The 12,686-nt window shown below is 39.5% G+C and overlaps 1 protein-coding gene across 2 annotated transcripts in view; it reads left to right on the top strand.

The window, feature by feature from the left end:
- The window catches only part of scube1 (signal peptide, CUB domain, EGF-like 1), a 226,835-nt gene that overhangs the window by 176,448 nt on the left and 37,701 nt on the right, over positions 1–12,686 (top strand). For both annotated transcript variants that reach the window (XM_059325535.1, XM_059325534.1), the window contains one exon: positions 9,485–9,607. In XM_059325535.1, the coding sequence (XP_059181518.1) occupies positions 9,485–9,607 (123 nt within the window). The remainder of the gene's footprint in view (positions 1–9,484; positions 9,608–12,686) is intronic.

Raw genomic sequence — 12,686 nt, 5'->3', positions numbered from 1 at the left:
GTTTGTGCATGATGACAGCATGGTGCCCATTCATATGAACACACAGAATTTATTCACAATTTGATTCTGTCTCTTAACAGACAAAGCCATGCCAGCATTTTTATAGTTTTATCATATGAAATCTTTCCCAGATATTACCCTTTATAATAGCCAACCAAATAATATTTATAGATGCTGCCCCCGCGACCCGGCCACGGATGGATGGATGGATGGATGGTTATCAAATCAACAAAGTGTTAAATATCTGGTCCATCTATTTATGTAACATTGGCAGACTCAGGATGTTTTAGAGGCAGGGGTGAAAATAATTTTAAAAAAAACTTCTCAAAACATCTCAAAAAATTTGTATTTTCTATATATAGAAAAGTAATAGCACACCGATCCCGATCAAACCGCACTATACAACCAATTATTAGTATTGAGGGAAGCATTGAAGGTAACAAGACAGATGAAATTCTGAAGTAACTTTGATTTTGATTAAATGAAACTCTGATATTGATGAAATTCTGTGACAACCCACCGAAATTAATAAAATAAAATTCTAAAAAAAAAAGAAGGTAACAGTGATAAACACTGGTAGCCTGATGATGGAAGGACAAGTCAGTCCGACCAGATTCCATTCTGCCTTCACCCACTCTCCTGACTCCTTTATCTGTCTTCTCTCTCTTCTCTCCAAACTTTATCATTTCAAGATGTGCGGAGGCTTAATGTATTTATTTAAACTCAAAGCTTATTTAAGCTCCATTAAAGGTAATTATATACCCCGTTATAAGGCTCAGCCATCCCCAGAGTGGCCATTAAGTGTGGGTAGATGCGGTGGTTCTGCCAGTGTTTGTGGCTGCCAGAATAATTACCGAGCTGTGTCTGTCTGTGTTGGGTAGACCAGGGGTGGTATCCACTGTTTTTACATAGGCATTAGAGCGGAGACGATGTGGGCAGAGGGGGAATGTTGTGGAATGGTGTGTATGTGTGTTTGTTTCCTACTTGCCAATGTGCCTGATTTGAGAATCTAACTCCTGAAGCTTTTCTTCCTGTGGTTTCTGCACCATATGTTTGTTATCTAATTCATTCAAATTCACAAGATGAGGGAAAAAGATAAACTTAAAAATGTCCTAGTCTAGAAAAATGTATCTTCGCTTTTGTAGGCTCGGGGTTGGCAAGTGTACAGTGTGTGTAACCTGGAGGGAGAAAGGCAGCCATGCCTCCTGCTGTCTCACAGATAGAGATCAGACCCACAAGCTACTGTCAGCATGTCGAAGAATAGAACAGGAAAATGGCCATGATTGATTTAAATCTTTGGCAGGCAGTGCTGAAGTTTAGACATGAGACAACAGAGCATGGGAGGAGTAACACTGAGAATAAACTGAAAGGAAGAAAGAGAGGAATCAAAAGAGCAAAACTGTTGAAAATCAAGTGATACCTGATCGCCCCTACCTATCCCACTCTCCTTAAAAAACCCCAGAGCCTTCCTCTCTTCCTGCCAGCCACGGGGAAATCCGTTTTAGCCGAGCCAGATGGAGGGACAATCCCTTTAAAAGGCCGCTGACAGGGCACAGCGGGACATACAGTTTACTACATTTTTACGGCGGCGCGCAGCCAGCTCGTTGTGGATTCCTGTCTCGGCTCCATATTTAGATGAAGAGTTCATTCAGCAGAAGCTCCCTGAGGATACAGAGTGAGAGGATCAGGCTAGGGAGGCCAGAGTCTACCTTGATGGAAAAACACAGTGGCTTAGTTACTGGCTGTTTTATAAGGGCTCCCATAATGCTACACTGAGGGCCATTTGAGAGTGTGTGTCAATTGGACCTCTCTGTGCTCTCGCCACCTTCTCCTGACCCTGTTAATAGCTGGGTCTGAACTGACCGAGCTCCAGCACACCGATAGTTTAAATAAGGGCCGGGACTTGATTAAAAAAAAATAATCTAATTAATTAGAGGTTTTGTAATTATTTAATCGAAATTAATCGCATTTTAATCGCATATAAATATTTGACCTGACAACAGTAAGAAGTAATTTTTTCAGATGGATTTTTAGTATACCATTGAATAAATGGACCTGCACTTATATATCGCTTTTCTAGTCGCTTTGCGACCACTCAAAGCGCTTTACACTACAGACTGCGCTCATTCACCCTTTCACACACACATTCATACTGGTGGCAGAGGCTACCCTAAACGGTCCCACCTGCCACCATTGGGAATTCATTCACACACCGATGAACACAGCATCGGGAGCAATTTGGGGTTCAGTATCTTGCTCAAGGATACTTCGACATGTAGGCTGCGACGGTCAGGGATCGAACCACCAACCCTTCGGTTGGGGGCCAACCAACTCTACCAACTGAGCCAAAGCCCCCAATAACGACTGAATACATAAGCTTAAGCAACAAAAATATATTTATTTTTGTTCAAGTCCAACAGACCAGTAGCCTGGCTAACACCAGACAAATCTCAACTGAGATTTGGTCTGGAAACCTACCGTTCATTTCTCCGTAGAGGAGGTGTGGTTTACGATCCTCCGGAGCCGTTTATTGGGCGCTTAGAATGTCTATCAAAAGCGTCTGTAGGTAGCTCTTAGCCAATCAGATCAGTTATACCAGATGACGTAGTAGAGCAACAGAAATGGATGTTTGTTGTGTGTGTGTCTGTGAGAGAGTGTTGCTTGCTGTGTTGCTTCTCCAGTTATCGCTTTCTGCAAGATTTACTTTCACGCTTTATTCCCCCTCATGTCATTCAGCCACACACATCCACTGATTTTATGGGCAATAAACAAGCTGCTGCGGGTCTCTCGGCGGCTCCGTTGTCCCCCGGCTCGTAGCAAGATCACCGGCGTTACGCTAGCGCCGGTGATTAGCGCCGCTAGTGCCGGTGACTATTTAAAACACCATCTACAGCTAAAGAGAGTTTCGCGTCTGCAGCAGCCATGTTGGATCCGTAAAAAACTACAAGCTTCCAAGTGCCGAGTAGTACGCGTCATCGTCTTGCCGTCCCTCCCCGCTCTGTGATTGGATCCCTAAAACAGGGCTAAGAAACTGTCTTGGTTTCCAGACCGCCTGGAGGTTTGAAATTAAATTTGAGCGCGCAAGGCAGTATGGGTATACCCAGGCTAACAGACCAGTGCAATTTTTGCCATTAAGTGTAGCAATAGCATATTTAGAATCTTGTTTCATAGCTTGCACACAACCATGCTCTTATCGACGCTTCCATCCGTTGGTTTATAAACTTAGACTGTATATAAATAATGGACGTAGTGACCGTGCCGTCACCCATTGGTTTGTGGCACGTTGGAAGCATCGAGTTTAGCGTTACAATCGTCGCCATCTTGCGTCGCCATCTTGTGTCGCCATCTTGTTTCCGATACGGGGAGCAGACCCTATCTGGACTGTGGAGGAGCGAGAGTGATCTGATCACTGGCTACAGCCTCTCTACACCTCAACCTGACTGAGAGAAGTCGCTGCTAATTCATGTTAGCATTAACTGGAGCATTAACTGATGTTAGTTTTGGCTAGCAAAAAACAAAAACAAAATATATGTTATGACCTCAGAAAGCTGACCAGCATCTCCTTGGAGTGTCTGTTAGTCCAACCAAACATTGAACAAGACATTTTTACTGAACAAAACATTCAAATAAACTGTCATTAAGTGAAAATACAGTGAAAGAGTCAAAGTTATGAGACCAAACGGCTAAATGTAATTTTTATATCTACATAACGTTATATATAACTTTATTGACACGTTGCCGTGGACACACATTGTTCTGCTTCTCTCCTGATGATGGCTCACTTTTTAGTGACCTGTCAATCAAAGGTAGCCACGCCCCAAATCATACGATTGTTTATCTTCTATTTTCTTCTAAATGGGGCCATTATTTGAACTATTAACATGAAATTGTCTTGAAGAATATTTTTTACTAGTGATTGAGACCAAAGTGTTGTCCTAAAAAAAAATTCTGAGGTAATAAATCAAGTGAGAAGTTTTCAAATTTTGCATTGAAATGAATGGACAGATTTTCTTTGCAGTCAAACTCAGCGCCCCCTGCTGGAATTTTCGGTAGAATGCAGCTTAAGGTACTTCCTGGTTTGCCTCCCTGCTCAGACACGGAGGTTGCCACCTGCCTCAAAATCACAACTGAGCCTGAGACTGTTTGCTAAACCTCTCTCACAGAGATTGTCCAATCACAGTCTCAGAACCCATTGGCCATCAGCTTGATGACCATTTAGGGTTCAACGGACAATGTTTCTGGGGTTATGGTGTAGCCAACAGATATCCGAAGAACAGATATCAGGTCCAAGACTTCCTCTTCAATGTGCCAGTCAATGTCAGTCAGGTTAGCTTCTTGAGGCATGAGAATGCAGTCAGAGTTGAGTGATGATGTCAATGACGATTTGATTGAAAAAAAGTTAATAAAAAGCTAAATCATCCTCCGACGATAACTGATTGGTTCTGAGATTGCATTGTGGCTTATGCGTTCTGGCTGTTTTCCCTGTTTGGTCAATACTACTCAGACAATAGAAACTCAAAAACATTAGCAACATGACATTAGCACTGTTGGTGCATGTTGATGACATGATCGCAACAAGTTACTGACTGCTGTTGTACTCCACATCATAATCGCTGGTTAAACTATCACAATTGCTGTTTTAAACATGTTAATGCTGTGTAAATACAGGTTTACAGGTTTAGCCAACTACTATTGTAAGGTTAGAAAATAAAAGGGTTGAGCTTAAAATCATTACTTCCAGACGTAACAAAGTTGTTAATTTCATTCACTTCTCTCCATTTTCCTACCCAATACTTTCTCTCTCATTTAATTTTTCCATCTGTTTCTCTTCCTCCTTTCCTTTCAATTCTTCTCTGTCTTGTCTCCTTAGTCACTCCTCCATCGTATCCCCCTCTCTCCTCCTCCATTTCTCCTTGGTGTCTTGCTGGAGTTATTCCCCGGCTCAAAGGCTTAGGTGTTAATCCCTCACAGTTTTCATCACTTAGAGCACCAATCAAAAAGGGCTTAGCCTGTGTAATCTGCCAGACTATTGTCCCCTCTCACTCCTCTGTTGCCCCTGCTCCTCTCCTCCTCCTCCACCCTTACCCTCACCCTCTCCACCTTCAAAACCTTTCAAGCCTGATCTCTCCTGCTTCCTCTTCTCCTCTAGAAACAAAGTTTTCCAGCAGCAAATGGAAAGACGTTCATGGTCTGGATTGGGAACACTTGCTATATATGAGAGATAAGAAGTATAAACTTGTATTTATAAGAAAAAGCCACTGACAGACATGGTTTGGGAGTCTGAGTTCAACTGAGGGCAGCGTAGACTGGATGAGACGAGGGAATGAGGTATGTGTAGCCAGATCTGGCAGCAGGTTTGCGGTTGGCACTGAACATGCTGCCTCGGGGTGATTGGATTCGCCTTATTATTATTTTAGAGTCTGTGCCACTGGATGGCTACACCACACCTGGGCCAGAGCTCATGTATCCAGGTTTTATTCCACAAGGATTCAGCAGACACTCTCCCAGGACCACAGACCTGTGTGTGTGTGTTTTACTACAGACAATCTTACAGTTTGGAGACAATGATGACATAACATATGTCATCATTTTCTATAAACTGTAAGAATGTATGGACTACAAAGCTTGTCATGCTCTGCAAGTATGTTAACCCTTTGGAGTCTTGGGCTATTTTGTTGCTTATTGAATACTTTTCATTTTGCCACTTAAAAAATCTTTACCATGCCGGCGTTGGTATCAGTTTTTTCAGCACAACCTCACCTATATGAGCTGATAATTATTATTTCACTTTGACTTACTGGATCAACATTTTGAGCCCAAAGGAAACTGAAAAAAACAACAATATAAAAACTGATTTTAAAAATTATATATATATTTTAAAATCATGTTCATCCTCAATGAAGAATTTTCAATCAAGTCAAATATGTAGGATCACTTCATATGGAGACAAAAAACTGCTTAGTGCAAATACATAAAGTGCCTGGAATACATGTGCAAATTAGTTTTAGTCATAGAATAAAGTGCATAGATCACATTTGAGTTAAAGTTTTCAAATGTTGAAAATGGTTGCAAATATAATATAAAAAAGGTAAAATGAGGATAACATCTATTTTTTTTAACCTTTTTTATACTAAATATATTAAATCTCTTGTTTTTACTGTCACCATCAATCAAAAACTAGGATGTAGTTTAAGCCAATCCTTTAGAGGGAAGCTGACGGCTCGATGTGCTTCAATTTTATATTGTGACGTCATGAAGACGTAGAATTAAGAAGAAGTAATGTGCTGGTGCTTTCATGGACTCCATAGTATTAACATAGACCATGGGCTAATGCTGATGTACATCTGGATCTATGTGCTGTAAGCAAGGTTATTATAGTTCACGAAAACGAACAAAATAACGAAAACTAGAATTGAAAAAACATTTTCGTTAATTGAAATAAAAAATAAAAACTAGAGTTTTTTAAAAAACGATAACTAACTGAAACTGTATTGTGTGGTTACAAAACTATCTAAAGTTATAGTGAAAATGTCCTTCGTTTTCGTCTTTGTCAACTTTTTTCATACGTAAACCTTTTTGGTTCATATGAAATCTATTTAATCTATTTGGTTTTATGACTTAATAAACTTAATTACTTAAACGTATTTTTTTTTAAATTAAACTTATTGGGGATGAGATGGATCAGACAAAGGAAATAAAGGAAACATTTATTGTGACCTTATTGAATCTGGCACCCAACAAATACCCCATTACAAGAAAACTAGAACTAACACTAAAACTAATAAAAACTAAACTAAAACTAAGCATTTTCCCAAAAAATTAAAACTAATTAAAACTAGCAAACACACTCTAAAAACTCATTAAAACTAACTGAATTTGAAAACAAAAAATCCCAAACTATTACAACCTTGGCTGTAAGAGAGTCTGTAAAACACAATAGCAAATGGCCCAATATTTAGTGGCCATATTTATTCATTTTTCACAGCAAAACTTTTTAGAAACTGAGTTGTAGTGTAGTTGTGGCATCACAACCATACAGATGTCTTGACCGCTCATTTACAGGCACAGTTTCTGAATATTGGCTAGGTGCATTTCACTTTGAATTGAGCATTTTGATCAGAGGCTGCATGGAAAGATGGATGGCATGACAGCTCCCCAAAAGGAAAGCCAAAACATCTTCATCTTCTGGTGGCGGGCTGCAGTATTGGTCATAAATCCTCCTCCTCCATATTAGTGGATGGGACATGGGCCACAAAATATAAGTGCACATCAAATACATTTTTCCCAAAGAGGGTGTCTATCATTTTAGGTAGTTCTAACAACAATGTTTGTTCAAGTGTAGTTCAAGTCAGTTTGGTTATTTGATGCTTTAAAATAGGGGTGTGGCATCATGATTGACAGCTGTAATGTAACCATACACTTTTGATTTGCTAAGATTTCCGATACTTTTTCTTTTATCTTTAACAAATTAAAGGGAATCCCTTTTTATTTCTCTGAGGTAGGGTAAATTGCCCAAAACAACACAAATGTCCTATATTGAAATTGCAAATATGTTAAATAACAAAAATTAAATTTAGATTTTTAAAACAAATCTCATATCAAAATAACTAAATTCAGCTACAAATGAATGAAATCTCTTCAAATAAACAATCTAAGGCTTGCATGTGTTCTTAGATTGGAATTAACATTTTTGATTTTATTCAAGAAGAAGCTAATGTTGGCAAGCTAATTTTAGCTATATGTTAGCAAGCTAATTTTAGCTATATGTTAGCAAGCTTATGTTAACAATTTTTTAGCAAGCTAATATTAGCTACTATCCACTTTCGTCCTCTTAAAAGTTCAGTTTTCCAGTTAGTCAGCTTGTAAAAACTTAGTTCTGGATCTTTAACATTGAACCACACAGTAGTTAGTTTTGTTTGCTAACAGACGGACTAGAGTAGGAGGCTCCTTCCTTCAATACACAGTCAACAGAGAGCGAAGACTGTTTTCTCCTTCGGTAGGGGTGGAGCTGAAATCCAGCTCCACCACCTAAACACTACTGAGCAGGTTCTGGCTCCAACTGCATTCAGCAGCTCAAGATCTAAAGATATTTTGGCCACATTGGTTTTAACAGCGGGAGTTAGTGGAGATCTTTGGTCCATTTGTATAAACAGTGTATGGCTTTGATAATTTCACAGCACCTACACCTTCTTTATTGTCAATATCTGCTCATATCAACAAAAGCCTCATTCAACTCTGACCATGGATTTTTGTCAGGAAAACTAACTAAATATGTTGTCATTAAACTCATTGCAAATTCATTTAGTTCAGTACCAATAATGTTGAACAAAGATAAAGAGGTGGCAATCACGCCTTTCATTGGCCACCCTCCAAATGGAAGGGGCCTTAATAGATTTTTCAGTGAGTCTGTCTCTTCTCTTCCTCCCTCCCAGCAGCTACGCTCTATTAGTTCCAGGTAACTAGCGTATCATGGGATGAGACAGTGGAATCCCTATGAACAAGCCCCAAGCTAAACCTCCAGAGACAGATCCATGCTGCCTGATGGAGCCCTGTTAAATAAGCATAGCACTAAATGTACTATTCCAGTACACACAGTCACACGCCATGATTAAACACTGCACCTTATTTGGAAACATCAATAATAGGAAGGACAGAGATAGAAATGATAATATGAACTTGACAAATCCAGTTAGTAATGTCTCATGGTACCAAAGGTACTTTTACTGTCTGGTGCTCTACAGGAATATTTCTGCAGAAACATGTTGACACCACAGATTCAAAGTACATCAAAACCAAGCGGCAATTTAAATCATCTGGACTCAGGACAAGATTCTAATCAGGGGTTCACTGCAAAAACAACTGACATACTAGAATTAGGCAAATACAGGCTCGAAAAAAGTAAAATTATCTGCCAGTGCAGTAAGTACATTTTTCTTTGTAAGAATTCTTTAAATAAGTAAAAAAAAAATATCTAGAAACTGGAAAAACCAATGATGTCTTGAAATAAATCCAAATATACTTATTTTGAGCAATTGTGGCTTGAAAAGCCCGACTGTAGTAACAATAAAATATCAATACTCAGTACTTGAAACTAGCACGTTTTGGTGATAAAAAATTATTTGGAAATAACATTCAACCTACATGCAACTAAAACTCTGAATTGGAGCCAACATTTTAGGTAAAAACTCACCATATTCAACAGTTGAACAGCTTGAAAAGCATGACAAAGCTAACAATGTCAATCCTAAAAACAAGTCTTTAAACAATAAGATAATTAAATAAGCACATAATAATAATACTGATAATTAAATAAAGCTATGGTCAGTAGGTAAATAATACTCAAAACAATATAATTAAGATACTATTGCTAGATATAAGAAGAACATACTTGGTAAGCTCCATGTTTTTGGCAGTGTTGAGGTTTGACACAAACTTGTGCTTTACTGATAACCTTGTTCTATCTTCTCTTATCTTCTCCACCCAGACATTGACGAATGCCAGGAGAACAACGGAGGCTGTGATCACTTCTGCCGGAACACAGTGGGTTCCTTTGAATGCAGCTGCCAGAAAGGCCACAAACTGCTGACTGATGAACGGACATGCCAAGGTCAGTGACGTACAGCTGTCAATAACACAGATTCTCACGGTTTCATCAGCCCTGCTATCAGGAATGATGACACAGTGGGTGACAGACTCTTGGATACATCAAGCCTACAGTAAATCAAGCATAAGCCCTGACTACCAATATAATACCACTGCTGCATGGAAAACTTCATAATGCCATACCTGTCAAGTATCCCGTTTTGGCCAGGAAAGTCCCGTATTTTAAACTTCTTTCCTGCTGTCCTCCCGTATTATATTTTCCCGTAAATCTCCCATATTTTAACTGGGCCAGGGCAGAGTAAAAAAAACAAAAATCATTCCCAGTCTGAGCTCTGTCACTAGCCTCACGATAACTGCCATCTGCAGCAGCCTACTACAGGTACTGTAGGTGGCAGCTATCGGGGGTTAGTGTGTGATGTCAGATGAGTGGCAACCATGGACTGTATAGACCAGTGATTCCCAGTGATTTGTTTTTGCTAGCCAAAACTAACATCCCAGTTAATGCTCCAATTAATGCTAACATGAATTAGCAGCGGCTTCTCTCAGTCGGGTTGCCAGTATAGAGAGGCGTGTAGTCAGTGTCGTCAGATCCCTCGCGCTCCGCCACAGTCTAATTATGGTCTGCTCCGCGTATCGGAAACGAGATGGCGACGCAAGATGGCGACGAGTATAATGCTGAACTCGAGGCTTCCAACGGGCAGTCCACAAACCAATGGGTGACGTCACGGCGACTACGTCCATTATTTATATACAGTCTATGTTTCATTCACAGAACTTAAATGCTCTTATACATACAACTAATATGCTTTTATTCACACAACTGAAATGCTTTCATACACACAACTGATATGCTTTTATACATACAATTGAAATGCTTTTATACATACAACTTTCCATACATTGACTTTCCTCTTCAAAATGTTGGGATTCTACCACAGGTGAATTTTGGGTTCATTTGTGGACTTTAACATTTGTGGACTAAATGAGACATTGTCTTGAGTCAACTCAACAAAAAGCAGAACCTCCATTTTGTCCCCTCTCAAAAACTTCAGTTCCCAGAATGCACTGCATTTATGACACCTTCCAGGTGTCATGTCATTGGTCAAGGCACCTTTGACCCCACAGGAGGTCCACTGGCCTGCTATAAAGCAGACAGTTCTCCCTTCCTCCCCCTCTCTCTCTCCATCGCTGCTCTCTCTCCACCGTTCCTGCTTGGAAGCATCTCCAGGAGGGGATCCAGAGGCCTGGATCCACCAGCCCCCCTCCTCCCTCACTCCCTGCTGAGATCCTCTGCAGCTGAGGTGAGGCTCCAACAACCAGAATCTCCTTGTCCACAAGGATCCTGAACAACTGCAACTCTGACCTTCTCTGCACACCAAAGTTGCATTTAATGAACACAAAGTTCATTGCATCTGTCAGAGAAAGCTCTAATTCAACAAAAGGGACAACCAGCAACCTAATTTGCAAGACGGCAAATTATTGAACTCAACTTCCTTCTTCCACTCTTCTGCTGAAAAGGCTTCCCCCCCTTTTTCACCGGACTCGTGAGTAATGTAACTGGGCTTAGATAAGAAATCAGCAAGGACTTTAGCAACAAGGATTTGACCTGTGATTAATGATTTGGTTTATATGTGTGTTTTAAGTATATTTATGTGACATTCGTGTTACGATCAAAGTTGTATGTTAATCTTGCTTTATACAGACAGTCAGTCTTAATGCAACTAACTATACTAACCTTTGACCTGCTCACACACTGATTAAATTAACTGGATCTGAACACAGCTCATTGTTTGAGGAGTGGCAACCCCCCCCCCCCCCCCCCCCCCCTCACACACACACACACACACACACACACACACGTTTCCTTCTCTTTTGTAATGTATTCTCTATTTTATAGATGTGTGCTTTTATTTGCTTTACTTGTTTAGAATAAATACCTTTTGATTACGAATGCTGTCTATTTAATGTTGTACATTATGAATGATATGCTGACCTCTGCTGTGTCAAGAATTCACGATTCCTTCAACCACTATTAAATATTAATATGGTAATTTGATTATAATTATATTCATAATTAATAATCAGTGTTCCAAATTGATAATTTAATAACTTTATGAGACTGATTTAGGTGAATTGGCTATATTTTCTCTCTTTACAGAGTGGTGCCCCTAACGAGCTGACTTAGAGTAAATCAAGTCATATCATTTCTTATAATTAATAATTGTTTATGATAATTATTAATAATTCTTATAGCCATCTAACCACACTTTTGAAACGTGAGATCCACACAAGTGTTGCTCAGGTTCATTCCTGTATATTTGGTATCCTTATGAAAGGGATAGCATTTATGATAACGCCCTTTTAGTAATATATTTGACCCCTGTGCAAGGTCATCATTTATTCATAAAAGAGCCATCCTTAATTCCCAACATTTTTGGTGATCCTTGATGAAGGCAACTGGTATCTGTAACCAGATACCCCAACATAGTTGACGCTCCGGGGCGTAATTACAACAAAAATATGACCCTATGTGTCCCTTTAATTAGCTGTACCCTAGTAATTATGAATAATGCCAAGGTGGAAGTAAATGGTAAATTGACCTGCACTTATATAGCACATTTTAGCCCTTGCGACCACTCAAACCACTTTACACTACTGACAGCACTCATTCACCACACATTCATTCTGGTGACTGAGGCTACCTTAAACGGTGCCACCTGCCACCATCAGGAATTCACTACACAGTATTTTTGGAGCCAAGGGTATGAGGGGCCGTCAGGGACATAATTCAGAATTACCATTCACACACACATATAAAGCAAAACACATTCACACACTATCGTAAAAACCTCACACACTTACAAGTGAAATGCTTTCACAAACATATATATATATATATATATATATGTAATAAATGCTTTTATACATACAACTGAAATGCTTTTATACATACAACTGAAATGCTTTTATACATACAACTGATATGCTTTTATACACACAACTGAAATGCTTTTATACACACAACTGATATGCTTTTATACACACAACTGATATGCTTTTGTACACACAACTGATATGCTTTT

This window comes from Centropristis striata, chromosome 22 (genome assembly GCF_030273125.1).
Source record: "Centropristis striata isolate RG_2023a ecotype Rhode Island chromosome 22, C.striata_1.0, whole genome shotgun sequence".
NCBI classification, from domain to species: domain Eukaryota; kingdom Metazoa; phylum Chordata; class Actinopteri; order Perciformes; family Serranidae; genus Centropristis; species Centropristis striata.
Note: the sequence above shows the minus strand (reverse complement) of the source record. Positions and strands in the feature narration are given on the sequence as shown.